Source organism: Anabas testudineus, chromosome 17 (genome assembly GCF_900324465.2).
Source record: "Anabas testudineus chromosome 17, fAnaTes1.2, whole genome shotgun sequence".
In the NCBI taxonomy this organism is placed as follows: Eukaryota; Metazoa; Chordata; class Actinopteri; order Anabantiformes; family Anabantidae; genus Anabas; species Anabas testudineus.
Genome location: NC_046626.1, coordinates 20,188,634 through 20,211,392, shown reverse-complemented (window position 1 = coordinate 20,211,392; position 22,759 = coordinate 20,188,634). Strand labels below are relative to the sequence as shown.

The window sequence follows — 22,759 nt, the reverse complement described above, 5'->3', positions numbered from 1 at the left end:
CCTGTTCACTCATTCGGCTCATTTTGGGTCATGAACTGCAGCACTGAATTGTCCATTGTGCCGTCCTAACTCTCTCGTTTCCCCCCCTTCTCCCTGTGTTACTGTTCTCATATCGTTGAGTTTTACTGGCAGTGAATTCAGCAAATACTACCAGATCATCAAAATCATCGTATTCACAGTGTTAATGCTGATAATTGAATTATTTTTTAATTAATACACACGTTTTCAGGCTGCACGTCCATGGAGAGTCCACTCAAGCCTCAGTCAGCCTCACGCAGCCTGTACTGCTGAAACTGTGTTGTGATGCTGTGTCTAGGTGTTTCTGCCCAGCTGTGCTTTGACTAATGTTCTACATTAACACGCTGACGTCCGTGTCTCTGCAGCTGGTTTTCTACATCGTCGTGAAGACTCTGTACACTTTGGGACACAGTCTGTCTTTGATCGCCCTCACCACAGGGAGCGCCATCCTCTGTCTGTTCCGGTGAGACAGTATTTTCACACCAGATGAAACCTCGTGGTCCCTGAGGGGAAGCGGTCTTAACAATATGTACCAGTAATAAGATTGGTGTTTGTGTCTGTGTTGTTGTTCTGATTGGCGTGTCGCAGTCTGAAGGAAGAAGCTGCCATGTTAATTGAGTTTTAAATGAACAGCCACCGGCAATTAGACACATTTGATTTCACAGCTTTATCATTAATTGTCAGCTGCTCAGTTTAAAGGTAAATTACATTTATTTTTATTCATTTATTAATTAAAATTATCTACGTAGAGGCTTTAAATGTAAAATGTAAATGTAAACAGCAGATTTACAGTATTTATTTAGTCAAATGAACCTGATATACTGTGTGTGCAGGAAACTCCACTGCACCAGGAACTACATCCATCTGAACCTCTTCATCTCCTTCATCCTGAGAGCCGTGGCTGTTCTGGTGAAAGACGACATCCTCTTCAACCGAAACTCGCAGTGCTCCAACCAGCCTTCACTGGTGAGGTCACCATCCTTGTCCTCGCTCCTCCCGAGGGACGCGAGCGAGGCAGCAGAGGGCAGGAGGCCACATGTCCATGTGTTAACAGCTCAGCTGTCACAGAGGGGAGTCGGTGCTGATGCTGGAATTAAAAATGCAAATGAGCTTTTTTTACAAATCGTCCAGCATGATCAGATCTGACAAACAAGTAAACCATCTAATCAGTAAACAATCCCACCGACACTGACGCCATCATTTAATTTAGTGTAATTTAGGGAAGTTCTTTAATAACGGCGTCATACGAACATCCCTGATGCACCAGCTTGTGGACTTAAAATCTTTTTTAATGCAAAACACGTTTTCGTTCAGCAAAACAGAAGATGGTTTTTCACAGGCTGAAATCCATTCTGTTCAAAACGCACCACCATGTTTTTTACATTTACATTTATCAGACGCTTTTATCCAAACCGACCTACAAGCTACAGGGTACAATGGCAGAGTCCAGAAATTGTGACACCAGCGCTCAGACCTGTTCACTCTTCTATAAACTGCTTTTAATGTTGTGATCTACAAATTAAGGCTCATCCTCCTCGTGAACTCACTGATTGACCCAACGTACTGTGATGCTGTATGTAAAAACTGGCTTAACCCACAGTGAGTCCTGTCTTATTTCAGGTGGGGTGCAAAGCCAGCCTGGTGTTTTTCCAGTACTTCATCATGGCCAACTTCTTCTGGCTGCTAGTGGAGGGTCTGTACCTGCACACGCTCCTCGTCGTCATCTTCTCTGAGAACAAACACTTTATTGTTTACATGTTCATCGGCTGGGGTGAGTGCAGTGACTCCCATCAAAAACCACATGTACTCAGCTTTTATTTAGTTTAAAGTTAAGAAGAAGCGAGTCCATTGTTTGAAGTATCACTAATCATCATCTTTAGTGTTTCATGATATGAGTGATCCTACACAGAGCTCAACTCAAATAATCTACTAAATATGGTTTTCATACTCTAATATTAAAATAAATAATCTTCTAAATGATATTTGCATAATCTGTACAAACTAATACACTAAACGAATAATAATTTATTAGACAATATCGAGGTTTTTAATGCATACTGAGGAAGACATAACCAAAATGCTAATAAATAGAACTAAAATCTAGATTTTTAAAATTATTTTTAAACTAATAAAACTAAATAATAAAGACATGTTTTAACTGCATTGTATAAATGTTGTCCTCATTACTTGGTTGTTTGCAGGAATACCCACAGTGTTCGTCTTTGCGTGGGCGATGGCGAGGATTTATTTGGAAGATACAGGGTGAGTAGCACCAACAGCCAGTTGATCATCAGCGTGAAAACTTGATTCATTAAGTTCACAAATTACTTTTTACTGCTGGGATTCTGTCAGCAGATGACTAGAGGGTAATGTGTCTCTGTTTCCAGAATAAAGCAAATATCCCAGATGTCAAAGTGCACAGTTGTTGAAATAATCATCTGGAGTCGTAGTGTGAACCTGTTGCCATGAATCTACTCAGCTTCTGATTATTACAGCTGACACTGCAGCTCATTATTGTGGGAGTCACACTGAGTGTGTGTGTAAAATCAACTGGGTTAAACAAATCTGCAACAACAATTACAGAGCAGCCGAATAACAATGGACAGCAACAAGGAAAATCTAGAGAATAATTAAACGTGAGCGTGAAATTAGTCCTCGGTGCTTTTCTGAGGCTGTTAACTGAAGTAAACAGATAAAAACATGACATTCAAATTAGTGAGCTGCTTGCATTTTTCACTCGGGGTACTGTCGCCCCGATCACAGCTTGATAGAACGGAAATCAAGAAGCAGATTGGTGAAGCATTCATTTACCAGTCTGTCCGCTCCCCTTTATCTGTGCTCATTAAGAGTTTTACTTTTGTGGGAATGAGATGGCAGAAGATCCGTAAGGTGCTTCGACTGGAATCGCGACTCTTTGACCTAAATGCACCAGCTCACATGGTTCAGCCCTAATAACGACTCCTTACGGACTCCAGGCCAACTAGAGTCAGAACATGCAGTAGGGCATGTTTTCCATCCCACCTGGTAACGTCTTGGACACGGCTGAGGAGCTGCCTGGGACATGTTTTTGATTAGTCTTTGACCCCTGCAGCCTGGACCTGGATAAGTAGTTAAATGGACTGATGGGTTTGTGACTGGACTTAGACTTGTCCTGAGGGACGTGAGATTGAAGAAGTAAACGACTAAAGTAAACTTTTCTGCAGCTGTTGTGTCTCTATCACATTCACTATGTCACTTACATTGTGAGTATTTCTGACACCATCAGATGCTGGGAAAGAAACGATAACCCCATACCCAACTTGGTGATCAATGGCCCGATCGGATTCTCCATTATGGTAGGTTGACATTCGTTGCCTCCTGTTTGTCTGCAGGTGTTTCACATGCTTGTTGGTTCAAAAGGCTCAATGAAATAATGGAGGTAGATAATAATCAAACCCTTTAATGATTTGTTATTAAGACCTTTTCCTGTTTAAAGGCTTTTATCTCATTTAAGGTTCCTGCTGTGTGTATTTAAAAACCTTTTAAAGCCCTAATACACAGGTAATCTACAGGCATCAGTCCATTGGGCATCACTAACAGCGATATAATACATTAACACTGTGTGCCTCAAGTTGTTAGCTTCACATGGTTTCCGCTGAGCTTGTTCCCACTGCCCTGCTGAGTGACGCCCCAACATAAGCTGTGTCAGCATTAAAGGTTTCAGCAGAAGGAAGTCAGTGTTAAATATAGACAAAGGTCTTGTGTGATGAAGTGACTACAATGAGATAAACAATGAGATAAAAGTACAGTGCATCCAGAAAGAATTCACTTTTTCTTTACAGTAAACTTTACAGTATTTGCTCAATGCTTTGTTGAATCACTTTCAGCACCTACTACAGCCTCAAGTCTTTTTGAGTATGATGCTACAAGCTTGGCACCTATATTTGGGCAGTTGTACAGACATTTTCAGGTCTCCAGAGATGTTCAATCTAGTTCAAGTCTGGGCCACTCAAGGACATTCACAGCCCTGTCCTGCAGCGATTCCTTCGTTATCTTAGCCCCAGTCTGAGGTCCAGTGCGCTCTGCAACAGGTTTTCATTAAATATCTCTCTTTACATTGCTGCATTCATCTCCCCCTCGATCCTGACTAGTCTCCCAATTCATCCCCACAACAAGAACATCCCCACACTATGATGCTACCACCACCATGCGTCTCTGTAGGGACGCTATTGTTCAGGTGCTGAACGCTGCCTGGTTTGTTGAAAGTAATGAATTTAATCCATTTTGGTTGTAACAATACAAAATGTGGAAAAGGTTAATAAATACTTTCTGGATGCTCTGTATACTTCATTTGTCCTACTTTTCTGCTCAGATTTTTTAAATAGGACATAATTTAGGCTGGATAAAAATATCTTTCTAAAGCAAAGAGCCCCATGAATAACAGCTTATTATCACTAAAATATTAGAGGAAACGTCATTACCGCCTACAGTAGATGATGTTACACTGTTGAGTGTTATTACACAGAGACCTGCATTAAAAGAGGAGGGAGAGAAATTTCCCCACTTAATTCTAAATGTAGAAGCGGCTCGGCTGACAGATGCCAATTAAATGACTAAGATCTAAAATACCTCTTTGTAAACTGATGAACTGAGGATAGTGAACAGAATATTCATGTAAGCATTCAGCTTGTTGTATCACCTGTGCTGGATATAATTTATCTTTAAATCACAAGTTTAATCAGATTAAGCTGCTATAACTCCTACTTACAATGAGTGTGAGTCTCCCTGTGAGGAAATGTAATTTGTCTGTTTGTGACAGATAAAACAAAAATGTTTACAACTTGATTTCTCTTTAAAGGGACCTAGATACATTAAAGGAAAAGATGTGTCCATCAATCCTTTTGACCTTACAGATCCAGACTATTTTCCCATTATTGTGTGTTTCTATCTTCACTTTTCATTCAGTTCTTTCTGTGGGTAGAGAATAGTTTAAAACACAAAATCAAATCACGTCCGGGTTCATGTGACTCAGCTGTTGTGATAACTCAGTTATTTCATCCCCGTCTCCAAGGTGAACTTCATCTTCTTCATCAGCATCATTCGCATCTTGGTTCAGAAGCTGAGGTGTCCTGATGTGGGCGGCAACGACCAGTCACAATACAGGTATCTCACAGCAGGTTAAGATTCAATAGTGTTGAAATTATTTAAACGGCAAGAAGCTACAGAGAAATGTAAAATCCTTGATCCCTGTAAATCTCCACCCACTTGTTTATTTGTTTTTTCTATCAACCTATTTTTTGTGTGTGTCACTAAACGCCGGCGCTCTCTGTAAGTGGCTGTGGATACGAGAGTCAGCTAAAGGCCTCGAGAGATCTGAGACGGCCAGAACGTTTTCTGTTGTTGTTTTTTTTAAACCCCTCAGTGTTTGCTGTTGGGAGAGATAAGAGTGACGCTGAAGCTCAGTCAACAAGACAGCAGCTCATGATGGAGCCTTTCTGAAGCGGAGTGTTGGGGGTGAAACCTCCACGTCTGTGGCTCGTTCTTCCTCAGTTCAGTGTCTGTTTGAGTCTTTGCTCCTGTCTGAAATCTTCAGGCAATTTTACCCTCCAGTGAAACCGGAGCTGTGCCGAGTTGTCAGGTGATGTTGTGTCTTGTGGTTGCAGGGATCTGAAATTCAGTGGCAGGAGGTGATGAAAAGCTCAGTTTGTTCCAGTGCAGATTCTCCTCTTGGTGTAAGTGAAGCTTCGTTGTCAGCGTAGTTCAGTGTTGGTCTGAGCAGAGCTGACAGCTGGACACTGATACTGGGAGGAGGGGGCTTCATCGCCTTTACATCGAGCTGTAGCAGTAATAAAACACTGCTGGACTACCTGCTCCAACTCCATAGCTGAGATTAAGGAGTTCATATCTCCTCCCTTTTCCTGCTGTTCTGTGTTTATGTTTTAACCTGGTTTAATGTCACCAGATCGTGTTTAGAAAGCCGTTGTAAATATCACTCAGCACACTGGGACGGCGATGACTGTCATCCCACCATGCTGTTTAGATGAACGCGGTCCCACATGGCGTCGGTTTGATTTGTAGACATACACACACGAAGGAAAAGCAGCGTGTTGTTGGATGGAGCAGCTGTCATTGTTCTGCAGGTTCAGGTTCTTCCTCGGTTCTACACTCCCATCCTTTGCTCTCAGTGAGCTGCCCACAGTCCCCTCTTACTTTTCCCCATCCTCCCCTGTTTTGACTCACTCCTGGTCAGTGTCTCATGCCTCTTCATTTTCCTGTCTTTGACCTCATAGCCTTTGTTTATCCTCAGTCAGTCTTTGCTGATGCTCTCGTCTGTGACTCTCGATCTGCTCAGTTTATCCTCACGTCTGTTAGTGCTCATGTTTCTGTTTCTTTTTATGTTCTTATACCTGTGATCATTTAGTTTAATTGGGAAATCATATACATTCATCAGTGTTGTCGCTCTAATTTAGACCTACCTTGCCTACACTTGTTAAGTTCTTGTTTGTTTCAGTTTCCTGTGTTTAAAACCTTCTTTCTTTAAACTTCTCTCTTTCTTGTCGTGCATCTTGGTAACTAAACGTTACAGCTGCCTTCATAAACTCCAAGTGGTTTTTAGTGGCTGTCTGGCAAAATTACCCTTGACTAATACAGGTATTAATGCTGAATGACAGGGAAGAGGACGTGAATTATGACCTGTTTGGGTGGATACAGTGATATTTTTGTTTACACTTGTGCTGCTTTGACTCAAGGGCGGATCAACAGCCAGGCAAAGTAAGCAACTCAGTGTGACTCACATGTCAGTCAGACAAGAAGGGACAGTAAATAGACAGCAGTTATTTAAAGACAGCAGACTTCAATTCAACAAAAATCTAGACAGGGATAAAGAGGAGTCATGAGGCAGGGAGGGGTTATTTAACAGAGACCAGAGCAACAAATTCAGGCTGACGAAAAACAACGTCTGAGGACATCTGGAGGCTCGATGGCAGAATAACAGATGAATAGAAATGATGACATGTGGCTCTAGGGGCTGAAACAGGAACTACGACACGGTCCATAACGTTTGATTAATAACAAATCTGTTGGATGGAGGATCTCCATTTAAAACTGATTTTAAGTGACAAATACACATTGAAAGATTATGAAATCGCTTTTCACTGCCTGGTTTATCCAGGTGAGCTTTTTCGGCTCCAGAATTTTGGACCCATTAAAACCTTTTTATATCCCAGATGGTTCTAATTGTTCCTTTATGTTCTTCTCCAGGAGGTTGGCTAAATCCACTCTCCTGCTCATCCCGCTGTTTGGGATTCACTACGTGATCTTCGTCTCTCTCAGCGAATCCATCACAGAAGATTATAAAATCATTTTTGACCTGGCTCTTGGATCTTTTCAGGTGTGAAACCATTTATCCACCTGCTTCATTTTACGTTAGCATGCTGCTAAATGTTGAATTACACCTGACGTTACTTTATATTTTTAATTTTTAATTATTACTATGCTGCTGTTTCCTCAGGGTCTGGTGGTGGCCATTCTGTATTGTTTTCTAAACAGTGAGGTAAATCTCTCTGTGTCAAACCCTTAACTTTCCTATAGTTATAGCTGTTTATAGTATTTTAATTTAAGTACAGTTCTTTAAAAAAACTAAGCTAACACGTCTTCATTTACTTATTTCTGCAGGTTCAGTGTGAGCTAAAGAGAAAGTGGCGGAGCGTGTGTCTGAATTGTCGTCTGAGCAGAGATCATCACTTTAACAGCACCTTCGCTTCCAAGAATGGTTCAGAGCCCATGATGCAGTTCCACCGCAACTCCCGGACCCAGTCCATCCTGCAGTCAGAGACCACAGTTCTGTGAGGAGCTGGGGGAACCAAGAATTCAAGTACTGAAAGCAAATACAGTCGACAGGTTGGCGTGGCTCGAATAGATTCACACATAACATGAGGTGAAGAACCACATGGGTGGGATAGTTGAGCTTTACAAGTCAAAATGTACCTAAAGTGGACCTGACACAGTTCTGGTCGGTTCTGCAGGGGTGTGCGTGGGTCTGCTGCCAACAAAGATCTATTTCGTTCATTTTTTTATGTTGTGTTGCAAAGGGATGGGTCTTTTAGACAGAGTGCAACATTAGTAAGGTAAGAAATGTACATACTCTGATTTGTGTTTGTATATATTCAGTATTTATAAAAAAGACAGGAGTAAGAGAATCAATGTCATTCTTCTCTTCAGGATTAGTTAGAGAGTTTAGATTGGACACATGTTGCAATAAACAGGACTTTTTGTCTCTGACACTTCTCATTGTTAAATGAAACCCACATTGCAAACATTACTGTATCTAATATACCAATGCATACACCTATCAGTGTCACTTATGACTCTCCTACAGGTGTGAGACTCAGTGTTTTTTGGCAGCTATGGCCTCTACACCCACAACGTAGCTGTGACTCTGTATTTGGGAATCATAATATTGTGAGAATGTGGTTGGTGAAAAATCTGAGAGGAAATCACTGTTTTATGAAGCCTGTGCATTAGTTCCAGCAGGAAATCTTCTCTAAATGACAACTTTACATTCCAGAGACAACTCGCTACAGTGAACATAGGAATTAATGATCATCAGGCAGAAATAAGGAAGTAGGGTGTTCCTTACTTTCTCCATGGTAAAATCAGAAAAATTCCAAGTATGCAGAAAAAAAAAGATGTTTTTGTTGTTTGTTTTATTAAGAAATATTTTGTGTCACCTTGTATAATTTGCCCTATAGTGGCCACCCTCACCCATCTGATACTAAAATCACTGCTTTGAATAAGTCACAGTTGCATTTTGACCCAGATGAGCACATGAGCTCTGGCTGTCTGGGTTTCAGATAAACCACTGGCATCTACAGGATTGTTCCCTCAAACTGTTCTGAAAAACTTCACCATATAATGTACATTTATTGAGCTGTCATCTTTAAGAAGTGCTGTGCATGCTCCAGACCTCTTACCTGTGCAGTGAGCTCACTATTCCATCATCATGAAACAATGCAGCTGCTCAGACAGAAGATGTAATTTAACTAAAAGGGAAACTTTAGTCCATTACCAACTTCTGTTGAGATCGATGGCAGAGATTAGTGGCATAACCATCTGTCACTTGGCTGAACCACACAAAACAGTTTCAGTTTCACAAAGCCTGAAAATCCCTGTCTCAAGAGGAAAGAAAACATGTTACAAACTTCTAATGAGGTTCAGTGGGAAATGAGTGAGAGAACACATCCTGTCTTTGCACTTTGTTCATTTGAACCCACACCCATCCACTGTTGCAAGATTACCATCAACTCCCACTTGCTAATGCAGATTTTTTATTGTACTGATCCACATCTGATGATCTGATCTGTGCTGAAAAATCCTTTCTGCACCACCACACAGGGAAAATAAAACCCTCGAGGATTTGTTTAATCTGAAGAAATGCAAATACTCAACTGTTCAGTAAGCCCTTTGTTAAACTGAAAAACAAGCACTAGTAAAAGTCCTGAAGCAAATAGAATATTATAGATGACAAACAGTTGTTTTAGTAATTAAACGTATCACCTTGCAGATGTGATGCAGAAGTGTCAGTCCACTGCTACATCACTGTTTGCTAAGACATTGAAGACATTGCTATGGGTACATAGCAATGTCTTCAATGTCTTAGAGAGAAATCTGCTGACAGTCACCAATTAAAACAGAAGTACCAAATGGACGCAGGAAACTAAAAGAAAAGAATAATTATTTGCTAATTAATTGAAATAATGTTAGCAGTTGCATGATATTCTCAGCCCTTTTTCTTTGCTGTTGGTTTTATGGCCGTCAATGTGTCATTCGTAGAACATAGTGTAAATTGTGTGAAGAGATGAAAAGGAAAAAATGAACTGTTATTTGTTTGCAAAGTACTAAATTTGTCTTTTACATGTTCTATTTAATTTTTGGCACCAGATTAAAACGTCTGGTGACACTTTATTTAAGGCATACAGAAGAACCTTTTCTCTGTTGGAATGTGGAAACCAGTACTATGGAACAAAGGACAATTTGAACCAAAACAGTATTCCAGTGGACAGTAACTGGAGCCAGACTATATTGTGCCTTACTAGGTATTACCCAGATCTTTTAAAACTGAAGCAATTAAACTCTATGAATAAAAATGTTGTAGGTTACTTGTCCAGAATCTCGAAAATATTGCTTATTATGATTCCTATTGTGCTCACATATAATGACACTGTGTCAAGTCAGTTCAGTCATATAGAACTTTTCATGAATTAAAGCAAATTGATTAATATTATAAAACCAAATTAACTGACTAACTTTGCACCATTGGACTTTACAAACCATAGACCTCTCTGTGTAATAGAGGTCCTTGGATTGAACCTTGTGGAACACCACATTTTAGATAGGCAGTGATAGACCCCAGTGTTGTACGATGTACATCAACAAAGGTTCACAAAATGAACTTCCACAAATCTTGGTTTCAGTGCCTGGAATGTGGATTTACAGCTGTCCATCATTTGTGTCAGTTACTGATGCCAGAAAATCAAAATATTGGCAGCAGAGATGGAAAAAAGATGTGTGACAAGAAAACAAGAGAAATATTTTAGCTTGCCTCAGCAGTTTTAGTTGCAGATACTGGCATATGGTAAACATCTGCTGAACATTTATTCTTTATGCTGTATTTGGTCTATACAATTGTGACAAAAGGTATTTTTCCACAAATGTATTAATACAAGAAATAAAAACATATACAAAGTATATGACAAAATAAAAAATAAAACCAGTTAACAGAAAGGTTCAATAAACAGTTCTGATCATTCAAATAGTCGTATGCCTTAAGAGAAGTGTCACCAAATATGTTACAAACAGGATTTCACCATGTTACTCAGTGTATTAGAAGATGTCTGCATTATTGTGAATCCATGGGATGAAGCAAAAAATTGAAGACCATATACAACACTTAGTGTTGGCTTGTGATTTCATATTTAATGTTGACTGACATGATGCTGATCATCATGTCTTTATTGAACACATGTATTTGTATTGAGACAACATGAATGTCATACAGATGATTGATAAAGGTTATATTTGTTAACATTGTAATGAGTGAATGTAACTTTCATTTTATTGTTGTTTGTCCTTTAATAGGCCAAAACTGCTCAATGAGAGTAACAGGAGGTCAAAATATCCAACTCCCACACAAAGTTAAAACCTGTTGACTCTCATTTCAGTTGGCTTCTAGGAATATTTGTCCTTCAGCAGGTGAATTTCAACTGTTGCTTAGAGTTGCTGACATTTCTTATTTATTTCAATCAGTGATTCTCACGAACTGAACTCAGTGCACCTCGTAACAGCAAGTTAAGTTCTTATCGCATCAATGATGAGTAATGATCCAACAGACTGGGTGGCGGGTGGAGGGGGGGGGGGGGGGGGAGGATGGTTCAGGTAAAGTCAGAAGAACCGCTGGTGTTTCAAGAGGTGTTCCATTTACAGTTTTTCAGGATCCCAAGCACACATACCACAGTCAGTCCAACTGTTCGGCTGAACCCAACAGATATGGAACCGCATTAATAAAAACGAAATTATATCAAGGCATCTGGATTTTTCAGTTTTCTTCTGCCTCCATGCCTGAAGGTGGCGAGCTGCATGTTCGGTCATCTCCGAGAAGACGGGCTGACTTGATTGGAGCTGACAGAATGACTTGAAGCCACTATGCTAATTGGTAGAGAAGACAGTGGGCTGGGTGGGGGGTCGGTGTTAGGGCGATCACCAAGCTCTTGGCTTCACATTGCTGGTTGTAGTGAATGGAAACCACAGCCCTCCGGAGGTGGAAACAGATTCTTTACCACAGTTTCTTTAACAGCCAGCAGTAAATAGACTGGGAAAGTAAATAATGTTGAGTAAAACCGCAGCTACTCTAGTATATATGACACTAAATTAATGAGTTAGATTAAAGATTTGAAAGAGCTGCCAGTGCATCAGTAGCATATTTTTATTAAAGAAAGAAATACATTTTTGTATTTAAATTTTTTTTTTCAGTTCTGGTGAAAGCCATACCAGTCAACCACCACTGGGCCTTCCTCCAATGGCACTGAACTGATTTCCTTTACTGTTACACGGGACTTGGTTACGTCCTTACAGACAAACACAATCCCTTTTTTCATCCATAGTTTGCTTCAAGGCTCCACTAGCTGCTACTAAACACTTCAGCACTTGATTCTGTCTTCAGGGGTATTGCCCTTGAGCCAGACTTGCTAAACACCCTGACAGGATGTGTCAAAGTGAAGCTACACTACAAAGAATATTTCCAGGTCCTCATCTGTCCATCTACTCAGACTTTGGAGAGACAGAAGCCATTAAACTTAAACATTAAACATTAAACTTCTACCTGCCTCAATGTCCAACATTTTCCTATAAGAAGTGTCTCCAAAATATGATTTCTGTTTATTATTATGGACATTTTCTGTACTAGAATACAGATTTTATTTTATTATTTTTTATTTTTTTATTGTTTTCATCACTGCCGCAGCACTCAGTTAGTTTCCTTTATCTATCTTCTTTATATGTCCTCTACCTGTCACTTGAATGTGGTGAGATTATGTCTGGGAGCTCTGAGAGGACGTGTGATGCCATGTGTTTATATGTCTGTGTATTCATGGAGGGTAAATGGTTGATAAGACCGCCAGCCAGGCGTGGGCAGTTGGTGGCTGATGGAGGTTTGACGTCTGTGGGGTTCAGGGGTCACCGACAGAACACGTCATTGCGGTAACAACCGGAGGGGTCGGCAGGGTGAGCTGTCACTCCGCTTCAGCCAAGACGTGTGTTGGAGACTGCGGCCAAACCTGCAACTATCAAGCCGCTATCAATCATCCGAGCCAACGCGTCACCTCAACACCTTGGAGGAAGTTCAAACAAATCGATTCAAATGAAAGTCAAATTTCTTTCCTGCACTTTTAAGGTTTATCTGACCTTCGCCCTTTTCTTTCTGTCAGAAAATGGTCATATCCCACCGTATCCTTTCTTCTAACTACAGGGGAGTGAACATTGAAAAGGTGTGAAAGAATTATAAAGTATAAAGACAGTACAACTGTTTAAGTTAATTTGCTGCAAACTTTAGGACACGGGTAGAAGTAATGATGGCATGTTTGGAAATTTACTGACAACTCAGTCGACTGATATTGACTGTGACATTGGACCAGTTGAAGATGACTTTGTGTGTCTTCTACTTCAGATTAATTATAACATAAAAACACAGAACATATGGTAAAACAGTCCAAACACTATACAGTACTATTGTTAGTCAGGTTTCCATCCATCCATCAGTCAAAGCAAATATTAGAATTCAAATTTCTCTGCACTGGTGCATCCAGATATAAATAAGCAGCGGAGCCAATTCTCCAGTCAGGTAACATTATCATCAGCCCAAACCCAGAGGATTAGAATGGGATTAACCCAGAATGAAGCCATGTTTAAATACACTTAGGTGGGTGAAGGCAGCCTTATTTGTTCAATGTCATCTCAGTGGGGACATAAGAGGAATGTGCAGAGAAGTCATCTATTCATTGTTTGGCTGGATGCATTGAATCATGCAGGATACAGGAGCAGCGAGCGCTGCAGCTGCAACTCTAAGCACAGTTTGTCAAAGGTCCTTCATTTAACACACAATCAAGCAAAAACAAAGAAGAATAATCAAGTGTGACTCTCAGAAAGATTCATTTTCTCTGAGGTGTCATACAATTTTAATATGGGATTAAAGAAACTGCTTCAGACACTCTAAACCAATCTGCTATTATGCTTTCAGTGCTACATGTGAAATCTGTGCTGTAACAGCAGTGATGGCTGCTGGATTCTCTTGTCAGTCAGTGTTAAAGTCAAGATGTCTTCAGATTACACACACACACACACACACACACACACACACAGGCCTGGCTGACATCCTCAGGATAACGTCGCCGCTCGCTGTCGCTGTCATACATGAAAGGATCTTTTTTGTCTGATTATGAACGCTGCTCAGAGCGGCCTGATGGCACGGTCTCAGACATGAAGGAAACTCTGTTCTCTGTGGAGGGATGTGCCCGATTAAGTTCATGAGAGTGTCTGTGTTTCATAATTCGCAGACACTTTTTATTGAGCTGATGCTCAATTTATGCTCAAGCAAAAATGTTTTTTTCTTGGATGCACAGTTATTTTCTATTTATGGAATAAGAAAGCAGATTATTCATAATTTCAAGGTACACAGATACAATTTCTGTATTTTTACATGTGCTGTAAATGACTTATAAGGCAATAAATGTCAGTAGATGACATGAACACACATCGTAATCGTCATTGAAAATCTAAATTAGTCATTAGTAATAAATGTGTTCTGTCACCCATTAAAATTCAACTTGCCTATTTAGAGAAAACTCCATTAAACAGTTTCTTCTAACAGGAACATGCTGTGAGAAACTTTGATGTGCAGCTTACTGTCAGCAGATAAACAAAATCTGGAATAAAATCATGATAAATTACTGGAAATGTGTTCATTTCTGGTCATTTTAGAGAGAACACTTTATCCCTTATATTGAATTTTAATGACCTAGATGACGTTTTGAAAGTTTTCCTACCACTTATCTTACAGTTTAGAGCTCCTGTTTCAGGTTTTCTTGTTCCTGCGCAGATAAATGTAATAAATGTCATTGCAACAAGTCAAAGCAGGCAGCATCCACCCTGAGCCTGGTTCTGTTGGAGGTTTCATCCATTGAGGCAGTTTCTTCCTCACCACTGTCACCTTCTGTTGCTCTTAAGGGATGTTTGGTTTTCTCGATAATTCTCCAAGGTCTTAAAATGCATTGAGATGATTTTTGTAGCATTACACAAATAAATACAGTTGAACTGATAAGAACGATCACCCAGAGGTTCTGACATGTTTACTGCAGAAAGGAACAAGAGAGGACACCTGTCAAAAAGCCAAGAATTACAGCTGTCACAGACTATGAACTCAAAAAGACTGAAAATGTTAACTGTCAGAGAAAATGAGTCCAGTGACTTTAACGACCTGACAGGACTGAGTGTGACAGACACAGATCAACAAACACGTTTTCAGTGTTAGAGAATTTTCTGTGGTAATGTCACATTTCCCGATGTATATTTTTAAAGGATTAAGGATCAGGCACTTTCTTATTGTCAGCAAATCCCCTGGTTCTCATTCCAGTAGGACTGGATCTGGAGCTTCTTCCCGTCTCTCTTGTTGCTCGCCGTCTTGCCTTCAGGATCATATTCTTCATGTATGTTTATCATCTGTGTTGTCATTCTCATAACTGCACATCTTCTCTGTCGCTTTGTTCTGTTCACACATCATCTCTTGAATGTCTGTCCTTGCTGGAAGAGGGATTACTCCTTTGTTGCTCTTCTGGATCCCACCAGAGGAGCTGGAAAACGTTGCTGGGGAGGGAGACACAGTTGGATAAGTGCAAAATAATGAGCAGATGGATGGATGATGCTCAGACCTCTGTGACTGATACCTTAATTACTAAAACAGAATGGTCCCCACTTGTTACCTCACTCAGTTCTGTGTGCACCACATTTTAAAGTGTTGCCGTCCTGTACTTATTTAGGGCTTCACAGCTGAATAATTGATCACAGCAGAGGGAATGAGACACGCACCACATGGTTTCACTTTCACAGGAATAAGAGAGTCCGTGGTCTCCTAATGGGGGAAAACTGTAGTTGTCAAGATAATTACAACACAGACTTTTCTTTCATGTGTCAGTTCTGTGTAAAGGAACTCTACGTCTTTCTCTCCCTGGGGTTTCTTACGTCCTGTGAATATTGAATTGAAAAACCCTCCTTCTGTGGAAATAAGAGTGCTTTCTTCATGCACAATTAAAGAGTTTGTGTGATATAATGTGAGCTGACAGCACACTGAAACACTCATACAGTAAGTGTATATGTAGAGGACTAGAAAGGTCCACTTCTTTACTTCACTACATGTCCGCAGGACCTGCAGTCAGACTCAATCCAAATGATTTCTCTTCTTTCTGTATATTTTAGTCTAGTACCCCAATGCATCTGTGCAGAGTCAGTGTCATGAAGCAAAATATTTGAAGAATTCCCCAGTTCTGCGCCCAGTGAATAACATGGCCGTACCACACTTCAGTGTGTTAAAGCCTCCATAGCTCCACCGTGGTCATCTCTCACCACAGTCACTGCATCCATACTGAGTGATGTAAACACGCTCAGAGCATTCCAGTGCCTCATGAAGCTCACAGGTCACTGACCTTGACAACGCTATTCTGGGAGAAAGACACTATATAATTACCGGGTCCCACGCAGATCCTATACAATCATTCAGTGCTTTGTGTGTTCAGCCGATGAGCTGATTAAAGGGCCGTGCTGCGGAGCCACGGAGCCAAGTGTTGAACCTCTTGTGGGAATATTTTGTGCACTCGTGTGGGTGTCACGTTTGTTCACTCACAGATCGATGTAGAACAATAGCAAGTGAAGAATTCCCACTGTTTCACTCTCATTCCACGGTTCTGACAACACGAGGTCAAACCAGTGGGCGGCAGGAAACCTCCAACCAGGATATAGTGAATATGTTCTACTGATTTTATGCTGCTGACAACAAAACTGCTTTTCTGAGTGAACATCTGTAAAAATGAAGTGTAAAGAAAAGAGATGAGATGTTTTGAGCAGCATTACTTTGTTAGATAATTGTATAGTAGAAAACAACCAGTGTAAAGTGATTTTAGCAGGTTGACGAAACCCTGTCAACACTAACCCGAAGGTTTAATAATTAATGACAGGACTTTGTGAGGTGTTAATTACCACTGACAGATGGTGTGCAGGTCTTTATTTAGTTTTATTTCTTCTAACTTCCATTTTTATTTTGTAAATAACATTGTTATAGAATTCATTAGTTATTATAAAGAGGTTAGTTTTGATATTTCAATCTGTGAATCAGCTCATTCTCATTCTCACAGCAGCAGATAATGCTGCTTTGTCTGGTTCTTTAGTTTTCATGCAGGACTTTCCCACAGGAGACTGATGTTTGACTCAGATATATTTTTTTCACTTAACCTCGTAGTAGATTCCAACATTTGACCCACTGCACCTTTGAATTGGCTTCAAAACGAATTAAAATCAGTTTGTTTTGTTGTTGAACTCAGACCTTGTTCTTTCTAAGACTAATTAATATTTAAGTAAACTTTTCAACAGTTTAGGACTTTGTTGAGGAAAAAGAGACGTCACCTTTAGATGCCTCTCAACAACCAACAGTTTTGATTGTGAACAGTATGTCTACAATGTTAAATATAGAATATTAAAGAGCTGCAGTGCTAAATGAAAGTTGCTGAGAAATGTCTTTACCACCATAATTTCAACACACACGTCCCCACAGTGATAATATTTCAGTGGAGCTCTGTCTCCTCCTAGTGACAGAGACGTTTATTTCCTGCTTTTACAGCAGCCTCAACATTTATCAACATTTAATAAATGGGAAACAGAATTTATCACTGTTGAGTTTATTCCAGCTAGATATTATTAACTCCATGTTTTATTACGTGTTCTTGGCTGAGTGGCAAAAGAAAAAGACATGTGAGACATACGTGGACCCTGAAACACGCCTGCTGAGAAACTCCTCCTCCTCACAGTGAGCTGGACTCTGAAGAGAGATTTTCTTGTTTCCTCCTCTTTTTAATCTTCAAGTACAAAGATGGGTGGAACCAACATGTGACAGAGGAAGAGATGAGAAGAACCCTGAACTCTTGGATCCTAAAATGCTCTTGAGCTCCACTCTGTTAATTTATTCCCTTGTTCCCTCCTCTTCAGATCTACAGTTTGAGGATGGGTGGAACCAACATGTGGTGAAGTGTAAGAGCTGACAGACTCCATTCACTGCACAAACACATGTTGTTGAGATTAGAGTTCAAGTTTCACTTCTAACAGTGAAGAAACTCTGACACTTGTTGTTGACACTGAGAGGTGAAATGGCGCAGAAAGGAGTTCAGCTGGACCGAGAAACCTTCTCTTGTTCCATCTGTCTGGATCTACTGAAGGATCCTGTGACTATTCCCTGTGGACACAGTTACTGTATGAACTGTATTAACAGTTTCTGGGATGAAGAGGATGGTAAGAAACTCTACAGCTGCCCTCAGTGTAGACAGACCTTCACACCGAGACCTGTGCTGGTTAAAAACACCATGTTAGCAGTTTTAGTGGAGGAGCTGAAGAAGACTGGACTCCAAGCTGCTCCTGCTGATCACTGCTATGCTGGACCTGAAGATGTGGCCTGTGATGTCTGCACTGGGAGAAAACTGAAAGCTCTCAAGTCCTGTCTTCAATGTCTGGTTTCTTACTGTGAGAAACACCTTCAGCCTCATTATGAATCACCTTCATTTGACAAACACAAACTGGTGGAGCCCTCCAAGAAGCTCCAGGAAAACATCTGCTCTCGTCACGATGAGGTGATGAAGATGTTCTGTCGTACTGATCAGCAGTGTATCTGTTATCTCTGCTCTGTGGATCAACATCAAGGTCACGACACAGTCTCAGCTGCAGCAGAAAGGACTGAGAGGCAGAGAGAGCTGGAGGGGAGTCGACAAAAACTCCAGCAGAGAATCCAGGACAGAGAGAAAGAGGTGAAGCTGCTTCAACAGGAGGTGGAGGCTATCAATCACTCTGCTGGTAAAACAGTGGAGCACAGTGAGAAGATCTTCACTCAGCTGATTGGTCTCATTGACAAAAGAAGGTCTGATGTGAAGCAGCAGATCAGATCCCAGCAGGAAACTGAAGTGAGTCGAGTCAAAGAGCTTCAGGAGAAGCTGGAGCAGGAGATCATTGAGCTGAAGAGGAAAGACGCTGAGCTGGAGCAGCTCTCACACACAGAGGATCACACCCAGTTTCTACACAACTACCCCTCAGTGTCAGCACTCAGTCAATCTACACACTCATCCAGCATCAATATCCGTCCTCTGAGATACTTTGAGGATGTGACAGCAGCTGTGTCAGAGCTCAGAGACAAACTACAGGACATTCTGAGGGAGACATGGACAAATATCTCACAGACAGAGACTGAAGTGGATGTTTTACTGTCAAATCCAGAACCAAAGACCAGAGCTGGATTCTTAAAATACTCACAAGAAATCACACTGGATCCAAACACAGCAAACAGATATCTGTTATTATCTGAGGGAAACAGAAAAGTTACAGTAATGAGTGAACATCAGTCTTATTCTAGTCACACAGACAGATTCACTAAATGTTGTCAGGTCCTGAGTAGAGAGAGTCTGACTGGACGTTGTTACTGGGAGGTGGAGTGGAGCGGGAGAGAAGGAGTTGATGTAGCAGTCGCATACAAGAATATCAGGAGAACAGGGAACTGGAAGGAATGTTGTTTTGGATTCAATGATAAATCTTGGTCATTCAGATATTACAACAGAAAATATAGATTTCTATACAACAATATCAGAACTCCAGTCTCAGGTCCTCCGTCCTCCAGAATAGGAGTTTACCTGGATCACAGAGCAGGTGTTCTGTCCTTCTACAGCGTCTCTCAAACCATGACTCTCCTCCACAGAGTCCAGACCACATTCACTCAGCCTCTCTATGCTGGACTTTGGCTTCCTTATACTGAAGACACTGCAGAGTTCAGTAAACTGAAATAGACAGAAGTAATGTATTTAATGTTTAATCTTATTTCTTCCTCATGTTTTTGTGACATTACTTCTCAGAAATCAGTCAAATCAAACAAGAATTGTCAGAACGTCTTTATTATCTCATCATTTCTTGATTCTTGTTGAATTCATTGAGTTGGAGCTGTTTCCTGTGTTTAGTCATGAAGGATATCACTGCTCATGACAACTTTTCTTTCCTCAAACTGACATTACTCCACATGACAATAACTTCTCTCTGCTCATAACGTTTGTTGAATATTTCTTTGAATGGATTTGTCTGCTGATGTTTTTCTTCCACTGCATATGTACAGAAATCACAACAGATTTCTTAGAAATCCAACCTAGAAATTGATGGTTCTTTATCAAAGGGATGTTGTTCTGAACATTGTGTAAATTGAAATGGAGTAAATTTGACAGATCTAATAAAACAGTAAATACTGTGATGACAAGAAGTAAAGATGCTGTTTATCTTTTGTTCCCATAACTGAGAGTCTTCATTAAACCAACTCTATGAATGAATTAAACCTATTTCTACATTGTTATCAGCATATTACACTCTGTTTGTCATGATTCCAGCCTTGTTGCTGCTGGTGCTTCCCCAGTGCTCTTATTTTGGCAGCCTTCTGTTTTCTCTTCCCAGTCTGATCACATGCCCTCACCTGATTGGTTACACCTGGTTGTCCCCCACAGTATAAATACCGGCCTGCTCACCTGTTTCCGCTGCCAGATAGTTTGTTCTCCACTCCCGGACACTATCCAGCGTTACCTTGGACTGTTTTGTTTGGATGTTTCGGGCTCTGCCTGTTCTGGACCCCATCTCTTGCCTGACCCCTTGGTACTGTGAGTTCTTTTTCTCCCCTGTCTTTTCCCCTGCTCACGGTACCAGACCTTTCCCTGTATCTACCGGACTCCCCTTCTCTGACCTGCACCCCTCTTACCCTGGATTCCCCCTCTCTGGACCAGCCTGACCTGACCCTGCTTCCTGGCTATCCCTCTGGTTCAGGGAGTTTCCCCTCTGATCTGTGTTCTCCCTCGTGGTTCCCCCTCTACTCTACCTTCTGTCTGTTGTGGATTTTGCCTGTCGGATTTATCTTTAAACTGCCTTCTTGTGTATGACCTGGATTCCCCTAGACCTCCGAGTTCAGCCCTGTTGCTGATAATTGCTTGGACTACGTTCTCGTGGTGCTTGTGTGACTCCTGTGTTTCTGTCCATGTGCTCTCCGTTGGTCGGCCATCTTGGTTGTAACGTCACTTCCGGTTTTCACCCAGGTCACCATACTCACCCTGCCTCATCTCCTCCCATCTCGATTGTTTGATCCAATTCATTGATTGACTGTTGTTCTGCCATTTTAAATAAAAGATTGATTACTCAGTTCTGTCTTGTCATATATCTGGCCATGGAGTCCTTCATCCAGCTCGTGACACTGTTAGGTTTTCATAATACACATCAAGTATTCACTTCTCTATCAGGAGGCTTGGAACTTATTCAATGCAGGTACATGTTCCTAAACGTATCCTAACAGGTCAGCGGGGTACTGTACACAGAGAAGTTTCTAGTCTCCCACCCACGATTCTAGGAGACCACCAACTCAGACAGGTGTGTGAGCAGGAAAAACCTGGTTGACAGTTATAAAAGTGAAGTGGGACATTGTTGACTGGACATTTGCTGCACTAGAGTCAACAGAGCTGGAGCTGCCAGAGAGGAGTTACTGAATGAAAGTGATTTGATAGAGACAAGAGGAAAAACTCTTAATGAAGTGGATTATCCAGGTGAGTTAGCTTCCAAACTAGCTGGTTAGCACAGGTAACTCTATTCTGGGAGAGCTGAAGTGTGTGTGTTTTGTTCCTTTGAGTACATTTCAGAGTTAAACCAGTCTGGATATGAAGATTTTATGTTGGACAAAGTGTTTGTATTGTTTAAATAAACTCATTAGCTGCTAGGTTCTGCCGGCTAATTGAGGCCTACAGCTAAGTGACTGCTACATGTAGAGCAGCTACTGGAACTCTGCTAAGACATGTAACACAGCTTTTAGAATTATTAGTTGTATGTAATGGAAAAATGTTTAGACTAGTAAAGAAAAGGAAACATGACAGCTGTGTTTTATGTGTATATATATTTTATTGTAGTGTAAATGTTATTGGAGGCTGAAGTGAGGTTTTGGACTCTAGGTTACTGAACCTAGTGATTGATGAACCCAGAGAACCTGGAATCTGAGTAACTGACTAGAACTGAATCACATTGGGCCTAAGACTTAGTAGAAAACACAGGACAGATACTTCAGATACTCAGCCCAGGTTCAGCAGTATAGATTCTACTGTACAGTTTAGTTTTAATGCCCCTGGTCCCCTCCCTCCCAGGTCTTATCCTCAGAGAAGTCACGTTTGTGGAGTCAGTGTCCATCACGGGTTTCAATGCTGGTAACATACCACAATATAGGAAATACCACCACCAATGCTGTTATAATAAATATTATCAGAGCTCCTCTTTGTCCAATAGGCCCAAAATAATCTTCCCATTTCACCTGTTTCTTGAAATAATGCCACTTCTTTCCTGATTAGAGGATGGTAGGAGCAGTGATTTTTAAACTCAATGTCTAGATTTGTCATGATTAAGATCATGAGATTATTGACAAAATGTGTTCTACTGTTGCTGTAAATTCTTTCTGGGACTCTGTGCCTGGGCACAATGTCTTTTACAATAGCCTTTCTAATGTTAACACATCCAGGTGTGCGCATGGGAACACTATCCATTTAGTAAGCATATATATTAATACTAGAAAGTATATTTTTTTCTTTTCTTTTTTTTTGTTTATTTTAATGATTATACAACAGTTTTTTTGGTCTTTCATAGACTGAATTATCTCAGTCCTGCTTTCAGTTGCAGCACACACCACATCCTGCTACACCGGTATAACCACTCTGTTGTATTTCCTTGTTCACTCAGTTGTTTGAACATGGGTGTAACACAACGTTACCTAAGAAAACCAGTTCTCTGCTGGAAAACAGTGTTTAGATCAGTTAAAACTTGTTTCTGTGAGAAAGTCACACTTATACAGTCACTGGCAGAAAATGGCGCTGAAAGGAGTTCAGCTAGACCAGGAAACAACGTCTTGTTGTAC

At 40.8% G+C, this 22,759-nt stretch overlaps 2 protein-coding genes across 3 annotated transcripts in view; both read left to right on the top strand.

The window, feature by feature from the left end:
- Positions 1-9,650, top strand: part of vipr2 (vasoactive intestinal peptide receptor 2) — a 28,116-nt gene extending 18,466 nt beyond the window's left edge. The window contains exons 5-13 of the mRNA XM_026374928.1: positions 384-481; positions 852-984; positions 1,639-1,789; positions 2,220-2,280; positions 3,284-3,353; positions 5,069-5,160; positions 7,258-7,387; positions 7,508-7,549; positions 7,672-9,650. Of these exons, the coding sequence (XP_026230713.1) occupies positions 384-481; positions 852-984; positions 1,639-1,789; positions 2,220-2,280; positions 3,284-3,353; positions 5,069-5,160; positions 7,258-7,387; positions 7,508-7,549; positions 7,672-7,845 (951 nt within the window). The 3' untranslated portion in view covers positions 7,846-9,650. The remainder of the gene's footprint in view (positions 1-383; positions 482-851; positions 985-1,638; positions 1,790-2,219; positions 2,281-3,283; positions 3,354-5,068; positions 5,161-7,257; positions 7,388-7,507; positions 7,550-7,671) is intronic.
- An 8,263-nt stretch (positions 9,651-17,913) lies between these two features.
- LOC113172029 (tripartite motif-containing protein 16-like) lies at positions 17,914-22,759 on the top strand. 2 transcript variants are annotated; one of them, XM_026374831.2, is made up of 2 exons: positions 17,914-19,627; positions 21,912-22,759. In XM_026374831.2, the coding sequence occupies exons 1-2, from the start codon at positions 17,955-17,957 to the stop codon at positions 22,060-22,062; spliced, it is 1,824 nt and encodes a 607-aa protein (XP_026230616.1). In that variant the 5' UTR covers positions 17,914-17,954; the 3' UTR covers positions 22,063-22,759. The 2 variants fall into 2 exon arrangements, with proteins under 2 accessions (XP_026230616.1, XP_026230617.1); XM_026374832.2 differs by lacking the exon at positions 21,912-22,759 and having other exon boundaries at positions 17,915-19,368; positions 19,442-19,514.